The sequence below is a fragment of the Lissotriton vulgaris genome, chromosome 7 (assembly GCF_964263255.1).
Source record: "Lissotriton vulgaris chromosome 7, aLisVul1.2, whole genome shotgun sequence".
NCBI classification, from domain to species: Eukaryota; Metazoa; Chordata; class Amphibia; order Caudata; family Salamandridae; genus Lissotriton; species Lissotriton vulgaris.
This window is the reverse complement of record NC_141695.1, coordinates 1508420120-1508447102: the sequence shown is the minus strand read 5'-3', so window position 1 is coordinate 1508447102 and position 26983 is coordinate 1508420120. Positions and strand designations below refer to the sequence as shown.

Genomic DNA, 26983 nt, shown 5'->3' with positions numbered 1-26983 from the left:
GGCGAGTTTCGCGCCTTGCCGCCCTCCCAGCGCCACCACAGTCCGATGGCCACTCCTGCACCACCACCACCGCCTCGATTCTTGCCGCACTGTGTTCTGGCAGCTCTCCCAGTCATTCCCACGCCTTCTTCTTTCGGTATGGGGAAAAGCGAAACACTCCCACAGGATAAATGCAGGGAAATTAGGGGCCCTACGGACGGAACTCTAGAAAGTCGCATCCGCCATGTTGCCTGGCTGGCAAGCGCCCCATCAAATACTAAGTCTCATAACAAAAAACCCAGGGAAAAGGGAATCTTCATTCGTTTGATAGACAACAGTCCTGAAACTTCCTGTGAATACAGTTCCTAAATTTGTTTTTAAGTAGTGAAGTTGACTTCTAAGAGAATATCTTGAAAGAGAAAAAAAAGTCTGAAGCTATGAACTGGGTTTTTGGAACCCAAGCACTCTGGGTAGTTAGTGCCTGCTGACCAGCACTGACCTGCCACTTAGATTCTGCAGTTCTTTAAACTAGATGCCTGTGGCATAGAAAGGGGACCAGAAAGCGCAAAGAATGAGAACCCAAAAGTAAGGTGACAAGATAGGCTACATTCTCTAAAAGGGTTTGGTTTGAAACAAGAAGGGACATATGTGCACCTGCCGAGGCTGTGAAAAGGATAATTTCAGACTTTTAATACAACTGTGCAAGTCCTCTGGCCTTAATTTGTTAATGTTAGGAACATTTGTTCAAGAATATTCTAAGAGCTGGGGAAGGAACATGGCTTGCATGAAAGTTTTGAAAAGATTATTATGGGTCAAGCTCTTCCTTCTTAGGAGTGCATTAGTAAACTTTCCTTAGTAGCACCTGAAGGTGGATTATTGTGGATTGCATACTGTTTCAGAATATTGGCTGTCTAGAGGGAAACGGCCACTACAACGCGGACGTTTCCACGAAAACCTTTACCACGCATGCATTGCAACGCATGCGTGGTTACAAAAACAGCCTTTACCACGCATACCTTTACTACGAGATACGTAGTAAAGGCATGTGTGGTAAATGCTAAAAAAAGAAAAAAGGAGACCCCCAAGGTAAAAAAAAAGGAATGTTGGGTCTTTCCACCCCCCCCCCCCCAAACAAAAAACACACCTGATGTTCCCAAACTGAGGCAATCAGTGTTGTTTAAGAGGAAACGGAAAGAAACTTCTGCTTCCTCTTTACGACGTATAACGTCAGTGCCATCACCAAGGAAGATGGAGAGGAGACGACATGAAAAGGTAAGAGAGAATTTTTGTTTAAAAAAAAAAAAGAATTAAGGTTAAGGGTAGGGGTAATTATAAGGAGTTGGGGCTGAGTGGTCATGTAAAGGTACAGGGGAGGGGTATAACCTTTGACAAGAGTATGCCCTTACCATGCATAAATTAACAACGAAAATCGTTGTAAATCTATGCGTGGTAAAGGTTATGCGTGGAAAAAGCATTCCGTTTTAATTCATGCGTGGTAAAGGCATGCGTTGCAATGGAATGCGTTGTAACGTCATACAACCCTGCCTAGACAGATATCTGCCTGAAGATTGAACTTGTTACTTTCAATATTTACAATGTAAAGTTGATAGCGTTGTGTTTTATAATTCTACAACTCAAATATAAATCCTTGCTTGCACACTTAATGATAATGAAGTGTTACTATAAATGTATACACTTCACCATTTTCAACCTTGCGTCCATAAACCCCTTCTTCTGAACTTGTTTTTCAATAAAGTAGTCATTTAAAAAAAATCTTTGCTTGTAGAGATGGGCATGAAGTTGCTGTGGCATATTTCAGGACTGGCTACATGCCCCAGGACTACAACGAGCAGGTCTGTAGAGATGAATCACTTCATATTTATTGGGGATATGTGGGGTGGGTGAGTTGTCCCTTTCGCTGAGCTGATCTGTGCATCCTTTACCCTAACTCTCTAACAACTACGCAACCTCTTCCTCACGTTACCTAATTATTTCCTATTTTGCTTGCTTTTCTCAACTATTACTACTACTTTTTATGTATCGTTCTACTCCACCTTTTCCAAATACAGTTTCCTAGTGTGATAATAAATCTGGGAATTATATGCTTATTCTGGGAAGCATTTTTCTACACACCCTTATTAGTGGCCATTCCTGTCTGCTGCAATAGCCTGATTTGCACCCCTCTATTCTAAAACTGTCTCTGTTTCGATGGTATTGTTTTTTTTTTTAACTAAGTTACAAATATATCAATTTTAACTTTAATCCTTTTAACTGTATATCCTGTTTAACTGATTCCTTCTTACTATCTAGCTTACAACCAGAATTCACAACTGATAATTTTATGGTTTTTTTTGTCTCCTGGAAGCTGTCAGTAGACCACTCTTATTTACTACAGTTATTTAACAGTTTTCTCACCTCTTCATTCTTGCTTTCAATATTATTATGCTAAGAATCCTTTATTACATAGTTCATACAAATGGAACATTTACCATTATTATTAAGTTTCATAGTTTTTAGAAATCTCAGCATAACATGGAGCCATTTCAACAGTTACAAATGTGATCCATTAGTAGTATGCTAAAATGTACATTTGAACCATCCGTAAGAATCTTCATGTACACTTGCAAATATTGGTTGCAGCGTCTGTTAGCAAAAACATAAAGAAAAGGCTTTGTGGTGCCAGCTCAAAACTATACAGTAAAATAATACATTTTCTAACGTCCTTGAATTACTCATTACACACAGACAAAGGTTTAGAATAGGTTGAAAGAAACAACACCACTAAGAGATAAGATTTGTGAAGTACCTGACGACCTTCAAATTCATGATATGACACAAGAAAAATACACAGTGTCTTTTTATGCAATAAATGTGAGATATGGATTGGGTTTTATTAAGTTTCACTGTACTTCCTGGATGAGTTTGTTGCTGCTCACTGCTCCTGTTTGTTGAGTGCGCATTATGTGCTCCACACCTTCCCCCACCCCCTTCCCTCTAGAGGCCCCTAGCCCCATTAATAGCGCCCATCACATTGTCTTTAATACCAATATTTGTTTGTGGACCCCAGATAGTTTCCTAATTGTTCCTTGTGCATTATGTTTAAGGATGCACTGAGTTTATTTGTTTTTCTTTTATCTTGTTCTGTTTTCCTTTTGCTTTTTTCTCATTTTAATTTCTCTTGATTGAACTCAAATGGGGCATTTATGTATGCATTCTAAATACATGTATGGTTCAGATGGATAAGATTATGTACGATCCATCCACTCCCTCCTACATACTTTACAGTGGCGAGAATATAATATATCCCTAATACAGAATTATGTGGTGTACTTCATGGAAAAGGGATAGTAATCTCTAGGACATGATGGGAATGTAGTACCCTCGACACTAGAGAGTGGTAGGAGGTAGGCCCTAGGTGCATATGCATAGAGCGGCAGCAATGCAGGGCGGCAGAGGCCTAATAGCCCAAGCGGAGCACTCCTAGAGAACAGCCACACAGATACTCAGTCCGTGCCGTCAGCCTTGTGCGCTGATGTCACCCTTTTCTTAAATACTCCAGGAAGGTGCATGCAAACATTGTATTGTAGCGGCCTTATTCAATGTCCACATAAACCTTTCCACATCTCCGTTGGCTTGCGGCCACTGGGGCGTTATTTTCCTGGGCCTGATGCCCAGCTGTTTGAGAAACTCCTGAAATTCTTGGCCTTGGAATGGCAAATGTCTTTTCAAGCACCGGTTGCAAGCATTCAAAAGCTGTCGAGTCCACCAGTTCTACAACAGGGAACTTCGAATGGCTGTCAGCTGTCACAGCCATTTGTCGGCCATCGGGGAAAACTTCTGAAATCCAGACTCACTTGTTCCCACGGTGAGATGCTGGGCCTTTCGGTGATAATGGGAGTGTCCGGCTGATCCGCCCCGGTTATAATGCAGGCATGACACCTCCTGACTTTGTCTTCCACCATTCGATCTAGGCCCGGAAACCACACCTTGGTTCGCAGCCGCGCCTTGGTTTTCTCAATTCCCTGATGCCCTTGGTGTGCCAGCTCGATCGTTCGTTCTTGGAGGTCTGCCGGCACTATAATCCGGGAGCTTCTCGGTATTACCCCTTTTCCTGCCACACTCAGCTCCCCTTGACATCTCCACATACTCTCCCAGTACTCCTTCTGCTCCTTCATTCTTCACTCATTCCCGCTCAGGAACCACTTTCATTGGTTATCTTGCAGACCACGGCTCACCTCCTGCAGGCATTCATCCTCCACAGACTCTTTCCGTATCTCTTCCAATAGTAGTGCTTGGGGGCGAACATCGTCCAGTAGTTGCTTCACGTATACCTCTGCACCTTCATCCACCTCGGGCCCTTGTGTCCCCTTAGGAGCCAGGGGATGTCTTGACAGATCATTGGCGGGGTTGTTCGGCCCTGGACGGTACACCACCTCAAACTGATACTTTTGCGGTGGTCCACTTCGGACTGTTCCCGCAAAGAGGGGCACTAGCGGCTTATGGTCAGTTATTACAGTGAAACGGTGTCCGCACAGGTAGAAAGTGTTGACATGCCCACCAAATAGCTAGCGTCTCCCTCTCAATTTGGGCATATCTGGTCTCCACAGCCATGAGTGATCGGCTGGCATAGGCAATGGGTACCCATTCTTTCTAGTCCCAACTCTGCAGGAGCATGACCCCCAGCCCCACTGGGCTAGCATCCACAATCACCTCCGTGGCCACTCTTGGCCAAAAGTGCGCTCCTGTGGCGCCTGTGAGAAGGGCTTTCTTTGTCCGTCCACTGCCATGCGGTATCCTTTTTGGTCAACTGTCGCAATGGTTCATAGAGAGTGGCCAGTCGGGGGATGAATTGGCCACAGTAGTTGGCCATGTCCAGGAAGCTCCTTACTTTGAACGTCGTCTGGGGAATGGCTGCCATTCTGATAGCTTCCACTTTCGCAGGGTCCACCTGTAGCCCTTTAGCTGAGAATCGGTATCCGAAGAACTCCACTTCGGTGACATAAAATCTGCACTTCGTTTGGTGCAATGTCAGGCCATGTTTCGCCAACCTCTTCAGTGTGGGTCTCAACCTCACGTGGTGTTCTTCAAGGGACATCGAGATAATTAGGATGTTGTCACTCACATTGATGACTTCCACAAGGCCATAAGTGTCTCTCTCGCGAATACCTCTGCGGCCGATGACACTCCGAATCTCAGCCTCTTGAATTGGCGCAGCCCTACATGGGTGGAGAATGTTGTGATGTACTGGCTTTCTTCCGCCAACATCAGCTGGTGGTATCCCGAGTTTAAGTCCACTTTCGAGAACCACTGTGTCCCATTCAGATCAGTCACAATTTTGTCAATCGTAGGCGTGATGTGTCTCTCTCGGCGAATGCCTTATTCGGCAGCCGCATGTCCACGCACTGCCGGGTGGCCCCTGGTTGCTTCGGCTTGGCGGCTATCACCAGCGGAGACATCCACTGGGAATGGCCAGATACCTTCTCGATGACTCCCTCTTTTTCTAACTGGTCCAGCTCAGCTTCCACCAGAGGTCTGATGTGGAACGGTACTCCCCTATGACGAAGTGCAACAGGCTGGATTGACTTATCTATGTGTAGTTGAACCTCAAATCCTTTCAGGCACCCTAGTCCTTTGAACAGCTCGGGGAATTTTGATCCGCCTGAGACTGATGGATGTGCTTGGCGAACGTCACTAATCCTAGATCTTTGGCCGTATGACAGCTTATTAATGACCCCGTTCAGTCACAAGTGACGTAGAACCGGGTGGCCATGACTGTCCTTGTCCCTCACCTCTGTGTCAACTGCTCCTTGCAACGGAATCGGAGTGTCCCCTCCATAGGTTAGTATTCGGGCTGCCGTCGGAATTAGTCGTGGTCTTGGCTTGAGCCTCTTGATCTGCTCAGCATCCAGTATGTTGACCGAGGCCCCAGTGCCTATTAGTGCCTGTACACATGTGTCTCCGATCCACACTTGGCACGTGGGAGGTGGGTCTCTTGGTGACGTTTACCCCTCGTACATGGGATACCACAAATACGTTATCGTCTTCGTCTTCCCCCTGCTGTCCACCTCTTCCTCTTCGAGCACTTTCTAGGCGGACTTCGTGGATCCTGGTTCCGGAGGCCTGCTACTACTCTGTGTCTTTCCACTTTGACAGACTTTCGCAAAATGCCTGTACTTGTTGCATTTCATGCACTGTCTTCCCGGTGCTCGGCACACCCTCTGGGCATGCGCTCCCATGCCGCAGTTCTGGCATTCGCGCCTTCGGCACCTTTATTCTGACTTTGCTCCTCCAGCAGCCCTTCGGCTTTGTCATTTCTTCAACGCCTCGATCCGTTCTTCCTTGATCGGAGTGGGAAACACCGCCTGACCCCTGGCGGATTTCTTTGCAAGCGCCATTTCCATTTCACTTGCGCATGGATCCGCCAACTCATGTGACCTTCCCAGGATGAGTGTTTCCTCCAGCGTGATCCCTGGTTGTGGAGAATTAGCTTGTGCAGTTCCGGTGACTTGCACCCTGCTATAAGCTGGGCTCGGGTCTCGAACGCCAGATCGACCCCATTGCAAGTGTTGACCAACTTTCTTAATCTGGCAAAATACATATCAATCGACTTCTCCCCCCGCTGTTTGGCCTGGCGCAATTTGAAATGTTCAAAGTCGGGGTTCATTTGGGGGTCGAAGTATCGGTTTAGGGCCTGAACCCCCTTGTCATAGTCTCCTCTCTATTGCTTAATAAGACTGTCTCCAACACACCACAAGATGTTGAGTCAAAAGAGATAGGAATTAGAATCCGAACATACATTTACTCAGCGCAAATAGGAAGACATTTTACAGGGCCAGACACACTGAGCGCAATGTATTCAGTGTAGATATTGCCACTAAAATAGCGTCCTACTAGTATTTCACTCCAGCCAATCTTCATAGAAGCAATCCAACAAAAGATCCCCTGTGCTGGCGCGTATGCGGGTCAACCGGCACCCTGACGCTTATACTGTGGTACTGCCCCAGCTCTTGTCCTACTGGGTGCAGGTACTCAAAGATATAGATACCCATTGGGGCACAGAATTGCCCATGTTTCCATCATATATTCTCCTAGGCTTACCAAACCTTCTCATGTTCCCACTTAAGTCACGTAGAGGACGACAAATAGCTCTGGCCTTGGGGGCAGCCCTCCAAAACATCCTTCCACACTGGGGGACGAACCGCTTGCCCACACAGACGTGATGGCTGCATAGGTTGGGGCACATCCTCGGTATGGAGCACATTTTCTTATCCCTGGCTAAACAGAGCGATTCTTTTCCTAAAATTTGGAAACCCTTCCTAGCGCTCCTTTCCTCTAAATTCAGAGAGTTAACCTGCCCCAAATATTTGCGACTATTGCGCATCACGAAATGACGCCGACTGGTCCCAAGGATATGACCTGGTGGGCTTGACCATTTAGCGGACCCGGGGGGAGGGGGGGGGGGGGGAGGAGGTGGCAGGAGGAGGGAGGGACTCTGGGGAGGGGAAGGGAGTTGGAGTTTTGATATAGTTTACTGGCTCTATCGCCTTGTGGGATTGTTGTAAATGAATCTCGGACCCTAGTATAATATTCTCGATTCATGCCCTTATATAGGTATACTTTAACATTTCCTTATATAGGCATAGAATTCATTGCCATATTTGGCCTAAACCATACAGCCCAAATACGGCATGGATACTTCCACTAAGCTCCAAGAATTAACAACGTTTTCTTGGAAAAACCCACCTTCAGCAGCCCGGGACTTCCCCCTGCTTGAATATTAAGTTCTCCTAGAAATCCCGGCGTTTTCCAAGAAATGAGCCTTTGAGTGATGTTATTGAGTCCAAACATGCGTCAAACTCGGCACATTCAAAGTATAAATATGCCTTGATTTGCCGAAACAAACACACGGTGGTTTGGAGCAGATCGACTATCTACTTGCCCGACGCCCTGCTGCAGCAAGTGCCGAAGAAAGCCGACCCTCCAGCAGACGCACTGCGAGACTCTGTCATTTCTCCTGCCGAGAAATCCAGCTCCAGTGTTCCCAGGCTACCCTTGCGGGTATCTGGGAAATAGAGTCCAGAGAACGAGCTACAAGACCTCCTTCATTCTAGAACCAAAGGTACAGAGCTTATTAGACCTCTTTGAGGATTATTGGAATCAGATTCCTGGCAGAGAACTCCTAAAACTTAAGCTACTCCTCTTATACTTCCTCCCTCGTACTAGACATAGGTTAGGTACACCTGGGTAGGCGTATTTCGAAGCACCAGTTGAGTACTTTTAGTCATCCTTTTATCACTGTAGGTATTTTATGTATTTTATACATTTTATGGCTTAGAAACCATATCATGCTTTTACAGTACTACTTTATAATACTGTTCGTATTATATGCATTGTACTTCATAGTAAGCTTTACTATTGTAGCAGTTCATTTTCAATGCTTGAGAAAGAAGACTGTTCAATAAATACCTTTTTATTGAAAACGCCCGCCTCTATTTCTCTTGCACCTCTGGTGAAACTACGCATGCACGGTTGACTGAGTGAAATAGTTATCTATTGTTTCCGCAACTCTAGAGATTTGATTTCTTATTCTTGGGAAACAAAGTTGTCATGTTTTAAGTGGTTGTCATAAACTAATCCCTTCTTGTTTATTCGAGAAAGTTTCTAGTAACCTCTGAGCTAGCTGGCACTCACAATTAAGTCCAATATAACCGGTAGAGACCTAGTAGAACTCAGTACACGTCTAAGCTGCAGGATATATTATTCCAATGCGCAGAGCCTATTGGGAATATAGGAACTACACTACAGGATGATAAGAAGCACATTTCTTTCGATGTCATGTTTGTTTTGTTCCCTTGTTTTTCTTCCCTTTTGTTGAAACCAATAAAGAAATTTAAACATAAGTGTTTGCTGTTTTTTTCCCAAGTGGAATGCGAGAATAGTATTTCCTTAATAGGTTTCTGTCCCAAATCTAAAAAATCCCTTCAAATGATTGGAAAAGCTTAAAAAGCCATTTTTCTTAGATAAAGCTGCTAGGGACAGGTGGGCATGCAACAAACACACAAGTTCTGTAATTTTGTATCATATGACGCCCCCTATTAAACCTGGCACTCAGTCTTATTGGTCATTTGTATTAAATTCTCAACATCGCTTAGTCTTGATACGGTTTTGTTTAAACATGACTCCCCTTAGGCTTGGTTTTCTGGCTAATTCCCTTACAGTAGGTGCTCTGCCCCCTTGCCCCTGTGACAGAAGGTCTGCACAGACCAATTTGCATCTTTTATTTTTCTGTACTTTTTATTTTCCCCAAAGGAGAACTTACATTGTGCCCCTGCTCAGAAAATGTAATTTTATACAATATCGCCCATCACTTCATTTTATTCAAAAGTTAGTTGACTTTTATGTGTGCTTTGGAATAGCATCATTTTTGTGGGCTGCATTAAAACGTAGGCGATTTCAAAAGGATATGTGGTGCAGGTCTTTAATTATATTTTAAACATGATCTATTTTTAAATCTAGCTTTATCTTTATGTATTAAGATGTATGTATATAATGAAGAGTTAATGAATAGGAAGGCAACATTTGATTTTATGAATTGAGGAATCAAATTTCTATTTGAGTGGTTGTATTGTGAATGATGGACTTTGATTGTGATGGGTTGTAGTATGTTGATTCAGAAGAGCTTTGTTTCTGTACCGTTTTACATTATATTTTCACAAGCTCTTGCATTATAATGAATGTTTTACTTATTTATCTTATTTGTTAAAACTTTTATGCACTGAAAAATGCAAATAAAGTTTTATGATGATGATTGAATGAGCTGGTTACTTCTGATAGTCCGAAGATGATCCCAGTTGCCAAGGGAAATATGATTTTTTTTATAGCTTTAGTAACCAAAAGTTTAATTTCTATTAAGGACATGAAGGCAGGGATTATGCTTAACCTTTCTCCACTTTATTACACAACAGCCTTAACAATATAGAGAAAATAGGGGGCGTGGCTTCGCCGAGCTGCGGAATGGCCGCACTCTAAAGCGGCTCTGCCAGCTGAGGCAGCAAATCCGACAATTATCCGCATGTAACCTGACATACCTGACATAACCTGACATACCTTGGGCCAGTGACCGGAGATTGTGGCCGGTGGATGTCCCCATCTGGCGATCCCGCAATTGGTGGCGTAACGGCAGTGGAACTGGTCTGAGAGGCGCCGCACTGTGGGGGCCTGGCTTCTTGCCTGCAGGAGGACGCCGGGAGCTCGAGTTTGGTGTTAACCGAGGGGAAAAGCTGTGGCGCGGGAGAGGTACCAGCGTTACTGCCGGCTCCCTGGGGCTGTGTGAATTGGCTTGTACCCGGGCTCCTGCAACTGTGTGTGCTTCTGACATTGGGGCTGGAGACTTATACAGTTGCGGTGCAGTATTGGCGGTGCTGCAGTGGAGGACGGAGTAGACGAGGCGTCCCCCCCTGCCGGAAGGTCCCATGTGCGGGAGGTCAGCCGTAAGTAATCCTGTGGGGAACGGGGCGCGCACCTGTGTCGGCAGCCCCCGCTGGTACTGCGTTGGCTCTGTTGCAGCCGGTGTCTCGGATTGACTGAGACGGCCCTGTGGTGATTGCTGACTTTACACTAATACAATGAAGAGGGTGTGCAAGGGAAATATTTAATGACCTGGCATTGCTACTGTCCCTACAAACTGAGAAAAACAAATAATAACAATGGGTCAAGAAACAACAAAAGCTATCTGTAAACCGTGTGTGTGTGTGTTTGGATACAATCTATGAATCCAAAACGTACAGGTGAAAAAATTGTGTTCCCATCAGATACCCGACCTGTACCGCCCTACATCATTTGGGATCCTTCACCCGAAGGAAGTGGAAACATATCCACTGTGGATTAGGTAGATTGTAGCCTAATCGTGTAGAAAGATGTAGGGATGTTGTTGATAGATATGTGGTATCAGGGGGTAAAGAAAATGCAGTGCTAAATAAAGAAAGTGCTATGTGCAACTAATGAGTGACTAGATTAATATTGGGTTGCAGGAGTGGAAAAAGTATTTTAATAGGATCCTACCCACACCCAAGGTTAAAAAACATCTTTCTACACGATTAGGCTACAATCTACCTAATCCACAGTGGATATGTTTCCACTTCCTTCGGGTGAAGGATCCCAAATGATGTAGGGCGGTACAGGTCGGGTATCTGATGGGAACACAATTTTTTCACCTGTACGTTTTGGATTCATAGATTGTATCCAAACACACACACACACGGTTTACAGATTGCTGACTTTACCCATGAGGCCGCCATTTTAACCCCTTCCATGCTGATGACGAACCCCAGTAGTCATGCACTACGGTGCTCGTGTGCTGATGACGGCTGGGGTTCGTCACGGGCCGCCCCTGTTGGTGTTGTTTACAGCACACCAGGGGAATCGCGGCCGCATGGAAAGGGTTAAGTGGAGCTGTCGGGCCGCTCTGGAGGCCGGGTGGGAACCGGGGGTAACATGGGGCAGTCTGAAGGTGAGGGTGAAGACTGCAGTGGTGATAAAAAAAAATGTTTAAATCCTGATGTGTTACTGTCCCGGGCACATTCCAACACTGAGGACACACCTGTTTGCTTGGTTTGCAGGCGACCTGCTTTGCAAGGTGTGCGCAGATTTGTGGGCCTGCGGAAAGGTGACTCCAGTTAAATGCACACTGGCGGAAACAGTACACTGCTGTTCTACATCTGCTGGATGTGACTGTGCCCTCTCTTCATCACTCCGGTGGAGACAAAGCGGTGGGGGTGCACTAAGGATATTGATGGACCGCAGATTGACCGCAGTGGTAGATGCTTGATCCTACAGGGATGGACAAGACCGTACAGAATATTTTTCAGCTCCTAGTCTTCGGAAATGGGGATATCTAGTAGCTGAAGGTGGTGGTCTTTGACTGCAGGAAGGTCATTGCCACAATCGGAGTAATTCTATACAACATATCGGTGGAGGGGCGCTGCCTTTTCTTCTACACTTGTTGGCCTGAGAAATATGGAGTGCCAACTTGTGAGCCAATTAGGAGCGGGGAGGACAACTACCAGTGTGATCGTGTCCGAGCAGTAACGCCTTTGCGATAGTGAAGAGGAGCCGACAGCAGGAGTGCGAAATAACCAGCGCCGGGGTCGGAACACACAGTGCTTGCAATTGGACTATTGACCACCTATACTATAATTGTCAATCATCAGAAACCAAAATGGGTAAGCCTGACACAAGCCAGCTGAAAATAACCTTCGATAAGAAAGCAAACCAGTCCGGAGAGAACAATGCTGGCCAACGGGAGCAGCCCGGGGATAGTGCCACGGCCCTCCCGCCTGTGGACGACATATGAGAAATGTTTAAGAACCTGAAATCTAGTCTCCAGGGCATAGACTCGAAAATGGACTCGCTGGCTGACAGAATAACGCAACGCGTAAAGAAACAAGAAGGCCGCCTGAGCGTCTTGTAGACAAGGGTTACTGAGACGGAGGAAGGTCAAAAAGATATGGAACGGGCATTCAAAACATGGAGAAATACATCAAAACCATGATGAAAGGCCTTTTCAGGCCGGAATTGTCCGCCATGTTCCTCATTGGACAGGTGCATCGTACGCTGGGTCCCAGGTCAAGGCTAGGTGCGCCGCCAAGACCGATCCTGGCAAGAATACTTAATTATAAGAATAGAGACACGATCCTTCGACTCGCAAGAGAAAAGGGAGATATCCAATACAAGGGCAATCACATAGCCCTCTATCCAGACTTTACACTGCAGGTACAGGCGGCCCGGTGGGAATTCATCCCCGCAAAGACATTTTTTCAGCAGATTGGGACCAGGTACGCTTTGATATATCCAGCCAAGCTGAGAGTCCAGGGCCAAGGGAAACCAAAGTTTTTCACGAACGCTAAGGCGGCGCTGGCATACGCTAAGCAGATGGCAAAAGATCGGAAACTGCATACCCTGACAGCTGACTCACAAACTGAGAGGTCTATAACTGCTAATGATTGACAACAAGGGACAATTACGCTTGATGGTCAGATAAGTTTCCAATACTGATATAATGTGGACGGGTTTGCTGTGGGCCCTATACAATAATGTTGGTTACGCTGTTTGACTACAAATGCATGTTGCAACGAGGGGTTGCTGGCAGGGGAGCTTACCTGGTCAACGGTGATATTTGTGCCAGGACAATTTTAATTTTCATGGCCTCGGGTAGAGGGTCAATACCTCGGCCACCCTGCCAAAAGTGCAAGGGTGTATTGCCGGTGACCTCACGTACCCCCACGGGATGATTCCCTTATGCTCACGATTGTGGTTTGTTAACTCATTGTTAAGGTGGGGGGGGTAATTCACAACCTAATTGGGGAGTTGATGTGGGAGGTGGGAGGGAGGAGACTGTTGTTTGTTTAACTTGCCTCCCATGTCCGTATATGGGTCTTTGAAGTTTGTTGCTTGCAAGCTGTGATCGTTCTTGTCTGCCACTGGGTGGCCTATGTTTCCTTATTACACTATACGTTATTAGCGCTGCGCACTTGGATGGGCACCTTCACGTTACCATGATGGAAAGAGCCGTTGGACAATACACACTTCACATGCACCACTGATGTCGGTCATCAAATGTCTTTCCTGGAATGTCCGGGTCTTAATGACAAGAGGAAAAATGGGTTGATCCACTCGTAGCTAGCAAGGCATGGAGTGGATGTGTGTCAATGACAGGAAACTCATCTGGTACCCACAGCCGCCAATGCGCTCAGACATAATAGATGGGTGGAGGTGGTAGAAGCTCATTACTCAAATTACTCCAGGGGCGTGGCGATTTTGTTACGTAAAGGCCTACATTGGAAGACGCATCACTCAATCATAGATAAAGAGGGTAGATCTATCCTTTTACAGGGGTACACTATACAATACTCCAACAGTAATAGTTAACATATATGCCCCGAACACGGACAGCCCGGCCTTTTTCCAACACATCTGGCAGAAAATTCAGGCACTGGTAGATGTGGTGATTCTATGGGGGGGACTTCAATGTGGTCTTGTCACCTACAGCCGATAGATAAGGGGCAACGCGCGAACACCATCCTAAAGCAGCAGAGATGATGTTGGGGACAATGGATGACTTACAACTGATAGACACATAGAGGGCTCTCCACCCGACAACTAGAGTGGACACCTGTGTGACACAACATCGGAATGCCTGGTCTAGGTTGGACTATTGGCTGGTCTCTAGGGTTATACACTCCTGGGTAACAGAGGCGACACACTACCCGTGCACATTTTCTGATCACGCGCCCACTCAGATAAAGTTGCAGGTGCCCCCCACATTACATAACACCGTTTAGCTGGCGGTTCCCATCCAAAGCACTGTTGTATCAAGTTTTCCGTGAAGAACTGAGGGAAAAATCAGTTGAGTATTTTACATTGAATGAGGGCACAGTAGACTCGCCCTTGACACTTTGGGAGGCATTCAAGGTGGTTACAAGGGGACATTGTATGGCGCTGAAGGCAGGCGTGCTTAGGGGCATACGCAATACATTACACCAGCTGGAATGCGAAATTCAGCCATTAGAAAGGGAAATTCGAGATGTCCCATCCATGGAGGCTACTGCCCAACTCCGATCCAAATTGGCGGAATTTCAGGAAGAGGCTGATAGGGAAACTACGTACTTACATAAATACGCACAGGCCAGGTGATATGGTGAGGGGGATCGTGCTGGGAAAACACTAGTGGGCTAGCTCAGGCCTCCAAGGGGCTCTGAATTCATTACTGAACTACACACAGATACATGGGAGATTGTACAGACTCCTCAGGATATACTCCGCACAATGTCCAATTTCTACCAATCACTGTACACCTCTAAAACTAGTCGAACGCAATGAGACATCGCGGAGTAACTGGACACCGTGGCATTAGCATATTTCAACAATGGTGCCAGGGAATATATGGAGTTTCCTATAACTGTCGATGACGTTAGACAGGTAATTAGTGGCATGCCAGCTGATAAAGCTCCTGGCTCAGATGGGCTCACGGTGGCATTCTACAAAGAATACGCAGACATTTTGGCCCCACGGCTGTTACAGGTGTTCATGGAGGCATTGGAAATGGCATACTCCCACCCACACTTAGAGAAGCCACGATAATAACCCTGTTGAAACCTGGTAAAGACCCCACCTCACCAGACGCTTATTGACCACTGTCCTTAATTAACCTAGACGCCAACATTTACGCTAAACTTTTGGCTAATAGATTACAACCCATGCTTCCTCATATAGCGCTGCCAGATCAATCTGGATTTATTCCGGGTAGATCAATGGCACATAATCTAAGAGTCTTATTCGGCTGCTACACTACTTGGCTCCTCATGTCCAGGCGGTTGCAGCACTATTGGATGCTACGAAAGCATTCGACTCATTGGAGTGGAAATTTTTATTTGCCCTGCTGACCCGGCTAGGTTTCAACCCCATTTTCATAAAGCAAAGCCAAGTAATATACACCAACCCAAAGGCCAGAGTGAGAATAAACGGGCAGATTTCAGAGCCATTTGACATCACGAGGGGGACGAGACAAGGCTGCCCGCTGTCGCCATTGGTGTATTTGCGGTCACTACCGAACCCCTGGCGGCAAGACTTCGTCAACACCATACGCAACGAAGTATTGGCTTTACGTCCAGAGGGCTGCTGATATCAATGTATGCTGACGACATGACGGTTTACTTAGTGAACCCTAAAGATAACTTTGCCATACTCATGAGAGAACTGATTCATTATGGTGGTTTAACAGGGGTGCAGACGGACTGAACAAAATCCTACTACTACCCCTCACTGACGATACCACACTCTGTGAGACAGAGTTTCCTATCCAATGGGCGGCCGGTGAGATACGGTATGTTGGTATATGGATACACAGGAAATATGGCTGGCCAACTATGGGAAAGTAGTAGACTGGATTGAAAGTAAAATACAAAGGTGGAAACGACTACCACTATCACTAACAGGTCGTATTGCAATAACGAAAATGGTAATACTTCCAAAGTTGTTGTATTTGTTTGTGAATATTCCTCTGCCACTAAATATACATTTTTTTAAACTTCTTCGCACAAGCTTCCTTGAATTGATCTGGGCAGGTAAACAGCCTAGGGTGTCCTGGAAGCTTCTACCCCTACCGCTTTCCCAGGGGGGACTGGGGGCTCCTGATTTTGAGCTTTATGCCTATAGTGCACAAGCACTTGCATTTCTGGCACCACCCAGCCCCATTCCAACCCCATGTGGCACCTACCCCGCTCAATGTGACGGTGTACCATCCTTACAAACGATCGCATTCTGAAATAAATACGGTAGAAGCGACACAGTGGGCTTGGAGGAACATAGCAAAAAGGGCAGGTCACAAAGAATTGTTTGCGCCGTCCATGCCACTGGAGGGAAACCCACTTATAGGCCCTTTAATGGATAAAGCCACGTCTAGACGAGCATGAGATCATAATTTACTAATCGGACAAGATGTATACCCAGACTGTACTTTTCTGCCCCTACAGCAATTATGCGATCCATACCCACCTTCGGCCTCGACCACACTGCTGTATTACCAGCTGAGGTTGGCGTGCAAGGCACAGTATGCTGAATTCCCAAATGTTCCTCCCTCGCTGCCTGCATTGGAAAATGTCTTATCAAATCCATCCCCTTGAAAACTAATAAAGCAGATTTACACTATTACTCAAAACACATCCCCTATAACTGTTAGTACATCAAGGACAGAGTGGGAGTTGGAAACGGGTCTCACTATCACTGAAAAACAATAGCTCTTTTGCTGTTCACAATTAGAACACCTCTCACCGAATCTTTACGTCTCATACATTTTAATTTTCTACACAAAGTATACCGCACACCAGTACAATTACATCGCATGGGTGTGCAATCAGACACAAGATGCTGGAGATGTGGAGCTCAGGACGCCACATTTGTACATTTGGCTTGGTCTTGTGGTCCAGTGACACACTATTGGTCGGATATCTTCAAACATATTAGTAACATTGTTGATAGTCAGCTACAGACTACTCCACTGGTGGCAGTACTAGGGTTTACGTTAGACATTCCGAAAGGCTCCCGTAAACTAACGTCTATGTTACTTTTGTTTGCAAAATGCCAGGGAGCAATACATTAGAAAAAAACTCACTCCCCCCCCCCCCCCCGCCACAGTTCCAGGATGGATAAAGGAAGCTGCGTATTGCAAAACTCAATTGTCCAGCTATCGGGACCTGTTGCCCAGTAGATCGAGACCTCTGGATATCTGGGGGCCATTTGTAGATTGGCTGGAACAAGGAGTTCGGAACTTCAGACCAGTGGTGCGACGTGAAACTGTTTCTTTCTGATGTGAGGGAAAGCAGTGCAAGATATTTATGTGTAAACCCTGCTGAAGAGCTATTTTATTGGAAAGGCGCGGTCAGTTCGGCCTTATGTATGTGTGGTGGACGGCAGGCGATTATAGATGTTTGCTACAGCTGACTTTATCTTCATTCTATGTACCTGTTGACATGGCAAGGTGGGATGGGGGGAGTTTACTTGTTCAGTAAAATCCATTATACTGCTTTGCTTGCATTATTTAAAACCATATGCCAAGACTACACTGCTTGACTCGCTTGTCATGAATCCTGATTCGCTGCTGGGCACCTGGGATGTCGGTATAAAAGCTGTGTAATGTCTACATATACGATGTCTACTTACGCTGCCGGCCTCAGGGTTGTACGCACAAAAAGTTGTGTGATAAGTGTGATCTGCAATAAACCACGTTAAAAAAAAAAAAAAATATATATATATATATATATATAAATATATATATATATATATATATCTTTTTTTTATTTTTTTTAACGTAGTTTATTGCAGATCACAAAGGAAAGGAAGAAAGGAAGTTTTTATATATATATATATATATATATATATATATATAGATATATATATAGATATATAGATATATAGATATATAGATATATAGATATATATATATATATATATATATATATATATATATATATATATATATATATATATTATATATATATATATATATATATATATATATATATATATATATATATATATATATATATATATATATATATATATATATATATATATATATATATATATATATATATATATATATATATATATATATATATATATATATATATATATATATATATATATATATATATATATATATATATATATATATATATATATATATATATATATATATATATATATATATATATATATATATATATATATATATATATATATATATATATATATATATATATATATATATATATATATATATATATATATATATATATATATATATATATATATATATATATATATATATATATATATATATACTTCCTTTCCCATATACCCTAGGGAAGAAATAACATATAAAGAAAAGATAGAAAGAAACAAAACATGAGCTGGGAGATAAAGGGCATGAATTTGGAGTGTCCAGAATCTAGTATTAAGCACATCGAACATACTATAGTATCAGTTATCATTCTTGTATATGATCATTATTTTTGGTTTGGTTATTATTCCTGTAGATGATTATTGAATTTTGCTCCCCTTAAGTCATTATGCTCCATCGTCTAGCACATTCTTCGTTCACCCAGGTGTGTAAATGACCTGTTAGATGTTCGACATTTAATTCAATGCCTTTTAGACTCCCCATTTGACTCTTGATTCGATTATTGTTTTGGGTACTGGTTATTATTCCTGTATATGATTATTGTATGTACTCCCCTTATCTCTCTATGCTCCATCGCATAGCCCATTCCTACTCATGCACTGAGGTTATATTGAGCTGTTATGTTTGTACTGGTTGACACAATGCCCATTAGATTCCCCATGTAAGACTAATGTTGTGATTTGTTACCTTAGCATCAACTTGTAAAGCGCTCTGATATCCTTTGGGATCAAGTTCGCGCTATATGTAATGTAATGTAATGGGCATTTATAGAGCGCTGCTACCACTCCAAGGAGTATCTTGGCGCTTACACAACCCAGATGGAAGGGTTGGATAGGGAAAGAAGTCCAGTTTCTTAAACACAGCCACTACACTAGGGTTCTACACATTGAGTCAGGCATGGAGAAAATCCAGGTTTTCAGTGCCTTCCTGAAAGGGGCCTCTTGGGAGAAAGAACGCAAGGGAAGGGGAAGTTTATTCCAGGCCTTAGTTCCCAGTACAAAGAAGGATTTGCCACCCTTTGTAGCCAGTTTAAAACGGGGAATAGTAAGTAAATTCTGACTGGCAGATCTTAGGCAGCGTGCTGGGTAGTATCTTTTGAACCCCCTTCGTAAATAGGTCGGGCCACGTTGATGGAAGGCTCTAAAAGTAATCAGGAGAAGTTTAAACAAAATTCTCTTTCCTATTGGCAGCCAGTGTAAGGTATTTAGAGCTGCAGAGGCAGATGATCTGCGGGGCAGACGCAGTACGAGGCGGGCAGCCGCGTTTTGGATCATCTGCAATTTGTGGAGCACGATTTTATTTGCTCCAGCATAGAGTCCATTGCAGTAATCTAGCCTAGAATTTATTAAGGCCACTGCGACTGTTTTCCTCGCCGAAAGGGGAAGGAGGTCAAAAAATTTCCTAAGTGCTTTGATAATTTGAAAGCACATACCTGCCACTGCTACAGCCTGAGGTTTGAAGGATAGGCAGTTGTCAAACTTTATGCCTAGGTTACGGGCGGATGCAATTGTGTTAGGTGGAGCTTCTGCATCCGATGGCCAGCATGCTGAAGGGGAAAAAAGATTATTGATCCCTATGGGTAAAATTTCCGTTTTTCCGGCGTTGCACTTTAGATGGTTGTTATTCATCCACTTGAATGTCGCTGCAAGACAGTTCCTAAGGTCTTCCTCGGCACCTGGTTGTTCCTTATCCAGCACCAGAATCAGTTGGGTGTCGTCAGCGTATGAGATAGAACTGATCTTGAATGACTCGATCAAGTTCATCAGGGGTGTCATATATAGATTGAAAAGGACAGGGCTCAAACTAGAGCCCTGTGGCACCCCTGAGCTGACGTTTTTAGCCTCAGACTGATATGGGCCAAGCACTGTTATTTGGCGTCTGTTTGTGAGGAAGTTCCTACACCAGGTCAGCACCTGTCCTCCCACCCCTGCGGCAGCCAACCGGTCCAGTAAGATGTTGTGGGACACGGTATCGAAGGCTGCCGACAGGTCAAGAAGGATAAGGACAGCCTGTTTTCCCCGATCCATTGCTGCTCTTAAAGTTTCAGCAGAATATAATAAAGCTGATTCGGTAGAGTGTTCTGACCGAAAGCCAGACTGATTTGAATGGAGAACGTTATTCTTCTCCAAAAAGTTTGTCAGTTGACTATTGACAAACTTTTCAGTCAGCTTAGATAAGATGGGTAGCAAAGAGATCGGGCGCAGGTTGGACAGGGTAGTAGGATCGGCCAGGGCCTTTTTTTGGAGTGGCTTTACAGCTGCAAGTTTCCAGTCCTCTGGGATACTTGCTGTTGCTAGAGAAGAATTGATGATACTGTTAATCATAGGATTAACTATCTCTATTAGATGGTGCAACACCGGAGGAGGACAGGGGTCAAAAGGGGAACCTGATTTGCTGGCTAAAATAGCTTTGGCAGTTTCCTCCAGGGGGACTGGGCAAAACTCGTCAAAGCGAAGGGGGGAAGTCATCTTCGCTATCTGTTCACCATCAGTTGTGAAGGTAATATCTGAAGGGAAGGTATTGGTGATAGTTAGGATTTTATTATCGAAATAATCAGATATCGTGTTACAGAGATCTTGTGATGGGGGGATCTCTTGCGATAGAGCTGAGGGCTTGATAAAATCCTTAACGATCCTAAAGATAGCTTTTTGTTCTTGGCCTGCAGAAGAAATGGCCTGTAGGTAATGGGCTTTTTTTGCTAATTTTAATCCTACATGATATTTTCGTCTAGCTGCTATATAGGTGTTACGTGCAGCTGTGTCGTAATTACGACGCCACCTCCGTTCTAGAGTTTTCACTTCGCCTATATAAAACTTTATAAATAAACAGAGCACAACCAATCAAAAGTCAGTGTCTACAATATAGTCTATCCTCCATGTTAATGCCCCCTCTATCTTTGTGCGATCAAAGCCTCCAATTCTTCCATGTTCAATCCAGTTTGAATCCTTCATTCTCTGGAAAAAGAACATATCTCTGTAACTTTTCCATCCAAAAGCAATATAAGCCTGAAAGCAAAGCAGATAAGCAAATACTAACATCACAGTCCATGTCAAATACAGTCCATCACACGCCTGATAACGGGGAAAAAACCTATACTTATATCATATGGATCTCCGGATCATATAATTTCTCACCTCTGTCTTGGAGGCCGTGGGCAGAAGAACACTGATTCAGGTGGGAATAATCTTTGCCCGTGTCCTTAGTAGAATTAAAACTTTTTTTTACTAAAGCTAGGGAATGTTATATTCTATGTCAGAACCGAAGGCAAGGATTATGCTAGTTCAAAGCTTAATGATATGTGGCCATGTTCAGTACAGGTTTAAAATAAAACATCTTGGACGTGGATTCAGAAGCGGTGAATATACAACTGACGGCACACATTGAGGAACATGATCTTCTCCACCTGACTCAGTCCGGCTTTCGTGCCAGACACTCGACTGAATCAGCTCTGCTTTTTGCCACGGAGTCCATCAGACAATTTGTGGATGCTGGTCATACGGCGGCCTTAATCCTGTTGGACTTAAGTGCCGCCTTTGACACTGTAGCCCATCACACTCTGGTGCTGTGTCTGAGGAAAGGTGGGGTGCCTGGGAATGCCTTGGACTGGTTAAAATCTTTTCTGTCGGGGTGTTGCTTTCAGGTGAGACATGGCGAACACTACTCCAGGGTCATCAAACTGAACCAGGGAGGGCCGCAGGGATCGACCCTGAGCCCTACCCTGTTTAATATCTATGTTGCTCCCGTGACGGAGATTGCTGAGGGGTTTGGGATCAGGGTCGTATCCTATGCCGATGACACACAGCTGGTGGTCTCCCTAACCCAGGCACCGGAGTCGGCTGCCTTCAGCTTAATTTTGAGGCGTCCGAGACGGTCTTCTGCTAGAGCAGCACGAGCGGTGCTTCACTGGCTCCCGACTAGAAAAAGAGTCACCTTTAAATCACTTTGTATATGTCACAGGATTCTTCAGAGAAAAGCCCCTCTGTACCTAGCTGATCTTGTGACTCCGTACATTCCTGCACGCCAGCTGAGGTCGGGGGGGGGTAGGCCTGGTATGTGTCCCCCCTACTAAAAAGGCCAGGATAGGCGGACGGTCCTTCCGACTGCTGGTGGCTAAACAATGGAATGCCCTCCCGATGGAACTCCGGATGGAGTCCCAGGAGAGATGTTTTATAAAAAAAAATAAAAAGATTCCTCTTTCCTCGAGGATAGGTGGCTTATGGCTTGGGTTTTGCTCTCCGGTCAACTTTAACACAGCGCGGGGACACACTGGCATTAGTGTAACCATTGCGCTTTATAAATGGACATGATGATTATGATATTGTCTAGATAAACAATCAGAAGCATGCCCCGGTTGCGAAGGATCTCAACCACCAGCTTTAGTACCTTGGTGAAGCACCATGGTGCCTATGACCGGCTGCAAGGTATAGCCTGGAACTCGAATACCTGGTGAAGCCACACAAATTGCAGGAATCTGCGAAGTGGAGGATAGACCAGGACGGTCAGATATGCATCCTTGAGATACAGTTTTACTAACCAATTCCCTTGTCTCAGTAGGTGGCGCAACAGATGGATGCCTTCCATCTTGAAGTGGTGGTAGACCAGCCACTCGTTGAATCCCCAGAGATATATGATTGGGAGATGGCCACTGTTAGTTTTTCCACCAAGAACATATTGGTCAGGAACCGGTTTGGGTTTAAAAGGGTAGTGACATCACCCCTTTGTGTAACGGTTCCATGATCACTTGGTCTATGAGAGCCGAGTCTTCTTGGAGGACAAATGAGGTGATGGGATCTGGAAGCCTGCAAAGGAGGACTCCATGAACTCGATTTCGAACCTTTGGACTGTCTGCAGCATCCAAGAATAAGTTCGCAGAGCCCTCCAATTGTCTATAAACTGAGCCAAGCACACTCCCACTCTTAGTTTGGAAGATCCTTGGGTGCCTCAGCCGCCACCACGATTCCGCTGGAAGAACCTGGATGGGTAGAAGCCAACATACTTGGCCTGAACTTGCCTTTGTCCTGGGCGGAGCCTTGGCCTCCCTGGGGATCATTTGTCAGGAAGCAGCCGAAAAGCTCCCCTGCCATGTTCGGCCCCTCTGAAAAACGTAGCTGAGAAAATTGTTTGGATGGAGGTCTCTGCCTTATCCAATTATTGAAAGGTGGCGACGAACCTGACCAGATTCCTAATAAAAGCGCTGGAAGCACCTGGATGGGCAGAAGCCAACATACTTGGACTGAACTTTCCATTGTCCTGGGCGGGTTCCTTGGCCTCTCTGGGGATCATTGGTAAGGAAGCAGTCGAAGAGCGCCCCTTGCCATATTCGGCCCCTCTGAAACTTTAGTTGAGAAAATTGTTTTGATGGAGGTCTCTGCCTTATCTAAAGAATTAAAGGTGGCTACGAACCTGACAAGATTCTTAATAAAAGGCTTGACGGACAAGTTGTCCTGAACTGTGGGACCTGCCTCAGATTTCGCTAAGTCACCCATCTTGGGGTTGACTTTGATCAGTAGCGAGCAGCGCCTCTTTGCCCACAGAGTGCAGTTTGCATTACCAAAGAAAATGCCTACTCCCTGCGCCCAGCCAGACAGAACCTTTAGGGATCTCGGGGACCTTGAGTGTTTTGCGTCCTCTGCCATATCAATGATATTGGTCAGAGGTCCCATGACAATGAATGAATAATTTATTGCTTGGCTACTCAAAACCATTACATTAAAAACAAGATACAAAAAGAACGCACCATTTTTTTAAAGGGATAAACATTTTAAAAGAAAGTCTGTGTAGTTTAAATCTGAGGGGCTAAAGGTCCATAGTCTTTCAGTCCAACATAGGATTTTTTTTTGTTTGTTTTTGAGCTTAGCCAAAGGCTGTGTGTGCTCCAGTTGAGCTAATCGAATGGTACAAGGTGTTATGTAACCTCGGCGCAGATGCCTATCTGGTCGCTTAGCAGGGAGTGGACATCAGCTTCATGCGGGTCTGTTGGACGAATTTACCAAACATAGCCATCTGATTCACTATGTTCAGTTTATACATTAGATGGACTCCCTCCTTTGCAGTTCGCGTACCCAGTTGTAACAAGATGGGCCTAAGATAAAGTCTGCAAGCTAAGTGCAGGGCCGGGCAGCAAAGTAGGAGGTGGGCCAAAGACTCACGTTTATATTTGCAGAGCCGGCACTCCATGATCGCCGTTCTTGTCGACTCGGTGGTGTATAATTCTTTGATGGGTAGGGGTTGTAGTCTGAACTCTAAAATCCTGTGTAAGGCTCGACCCACGGCCTGTGTGAGGTGAAGTTTAGGGTCGTGCTCTGTGTGTGGGAGGCTTTGGGACTCGTGGAAGCCTCTTTTTGCCAGCATTCCAAGTCCAAGGTGCGAGAGCAAAGACGGACTTGCTTTTTTATGATACTTTTGATGGCAGAGTACTTGATTGTCTCTGGGTCCGAGTTCTCTAGTGCTAATTTCAGAAGGTATGTGGCCACGGCGAGGGTGGCTGACCAAGGGTTGCCAGGTTCCAAGAAGATGCTTTTTAATACTGCCTTCATTGTATTCTCTTGAGCCGCTGTTGTGAGATAGAAGTATTTACTCAGAGTAGCCATCTCTTCCAGGCTTTGTTGGTTCAAATTGAATTCTAATCGCACTAGAGTGTTCCTGGTGCAGGCAAGTAGATGGAATAGCTTTTTATGTGCAGTACAGTGGATTTATTCTAGGTCTTTAGCTGGTTTTCCTGGAAACGCCTGTTGTGCGTAATTAAGGGATGGCATTAATTTTACCCTCAAAACTCTTTGAATGGCCGTTGTTGTGGGGCTATGTAGAGTGGCGTGTAGCTTGCAGAGGGCGTAAGTGATGCTTTTCCCTTTGGTTTGAATTTTGTGTAGATGGACTCCTGGGCGGCCTGTTTCGCTAAACCAGACTCCCAAGTTGATTCTAATGCTGTGTGCAGTCCAGAGTCAGCTGGCCGAGCCTCCATTTTGCTAGTTTTCTTTTGGGGTAATGCCCGAAAATTACTATTTTGGATTTGGATGGGTTGGCCACCAGCTTATTTTTAACATTGTAAGTTGCCAGAGCCGTGAGTGCTTTTTGTAAGACTATTTTGTGTGATCTAGGAGTACCAGGTCGTCAGCGTATTGCATTAGTTGGATCTTAGTGCCCCGAATCCTAGGTGTTGCTAGAGTGGCTCCAGTCAAAGCTTGGCCCATGTCTGCTGTGTATAAATTGAACAGCAACGGGGCTAAGACGCACCCTTTGCTTTAGGCCGTGGTCCGTTTCCATTTTCTCTGTAGCAGAATTGCACGATAGTTTAATTCTGACCCACGTTCTTAGATACAGTGATTGAATTGCTTTTCATAGAGCTGGGTTAATGTTCCAGCGTGCTAGCTTCTGCCAGAGGGTGGAACGATCTACACCCTCGAACGCTGTAGAGTAGTCAATAAAACAAGCGAAGAGAGGGAGACTTTTGCGAGACACTGCTTGTTGGACTAGATATGAGAGGGCAGTTATGTTGTCCAACGTTGATACCCCGGGTCTAAACCCTGTTTGGAAGAAGGGCAAAAGGCCTTCAGTGCTGACCCAGCTTGATAGTTCTGCCAGAAGGGTACTTGCATAGGCCTTGCCCTCGATGTCCAACAGGGCAATCATGCGGTAATTTTTTGGATCGGATTTCGGCCCTTTCTTAAGTATGCGGTGCAGGAGCGACCCTCTCCAGGAGTCTGGAACATTTCCCAAGAACCGACATTCTGTATATAGCTGGGTCAAATTTTCTGTCCAGAAGTCTGTGTCCGCCCTGAAGAGGGAGTCGGGCAGGCCATTAGGGACCGGTGGCCCATTATGTCTAATTTTTTTTAGGATTGTACAAACTAAGATTTTTCCTGGGGGAGTGTCATCGTCCAATGTTTCCGATGTGTTAGCGGTGATGTCTAGTTCTTTGCTCGCGTTAAGGCCTTTATTTAAGGAAGGTCTACTTCGTTCTTCTTTGTACAGTGTTTTTACATGGCCGACCCAGGTGCGTGCATCAAAAGAGTTCTCTCTGTAATTGTCTCCTTGAGTTAGGGTATTAAGGTATCTCCAGAACTCTTGGGATTTGCAGGGTCTCAGCAGGTCAAAGATCTTCAGCCATTTTGCCTCGATGCATTTGCGTTTCGCGGCCCAGACCTTCTTCGAGTGACTTTTTGCAGCTTCTTTAAATAGCCTTTCGGCCGATGCTGTGCCGGTTTTTCAATAAACGCTGCGTTTGGAGTTTAGTTGTTTGGCGCTCTCTTTAATTGCTGGGATAATTCCAAAAGTATGTGGTGGATGGCAGGGGAATTTGCTTGTTGTATCTCCTCGGAGCAGTGAGGCTAATTTCCTGGCGGATCCATCCCATTCTTCTATAGCGCCCCTGTTATTTGTGCTAAGAGGCCAGCTTGCCCATGTTTTTTTCCATTTGTCAAACTTATTGGTTGGCGCTGGCCCCCATTTAATTCTTCTTGGTAGCTTGTGCAGTTCTTCTCCATTAAATGCCCCAATGCAGCGTAACGTGTGGTGTGTGTCTGCCCTGAGGTTCAATGTAGTTGTTAAGGCGGCATGGTCACTTTCGTTTCGCGGGTGCACTGTGTATTTCGACATTCAATTTTGTATTTTTTCGCTTAGTATGATATATTCTATTGTCATTTGATTGTTGTATGTGGGGGCAAAGAAAGCCCCTGACTTGATCCTTAAAAACAGAGAGTGTGCTGTTGACAGGTTGTAGGTCTGTATTAGGGCATTGTAAGCATCTGTAGCCCCGGAATGGTTGCT

At 44.9% G+C, this 26983-nt stretch overlaps 1 protein-coding gene across 2 annotated transcripts in view; it reads left to right on the top strand.

The window, feature by feature from the left end:
* The window catches only part of GSS (glutathione synthetase), a 673748-nt gene that overhangs the window by 394747 nt on the left and 252018 nt on the right, over positions 1-26983 (top strand). For both annotated transcript variants that reach the window (XM_086932359.1, XM_086932360.1), the window contains exon 9: positions 1766-1832. In XM_086932359.1, the coding sequence (XP_086788485.1) occupies positions 1766-1832 (67 nt within the window). The remainder of the gene's footprint in view (positions 1-1765; positions 1833-26983) is intronic.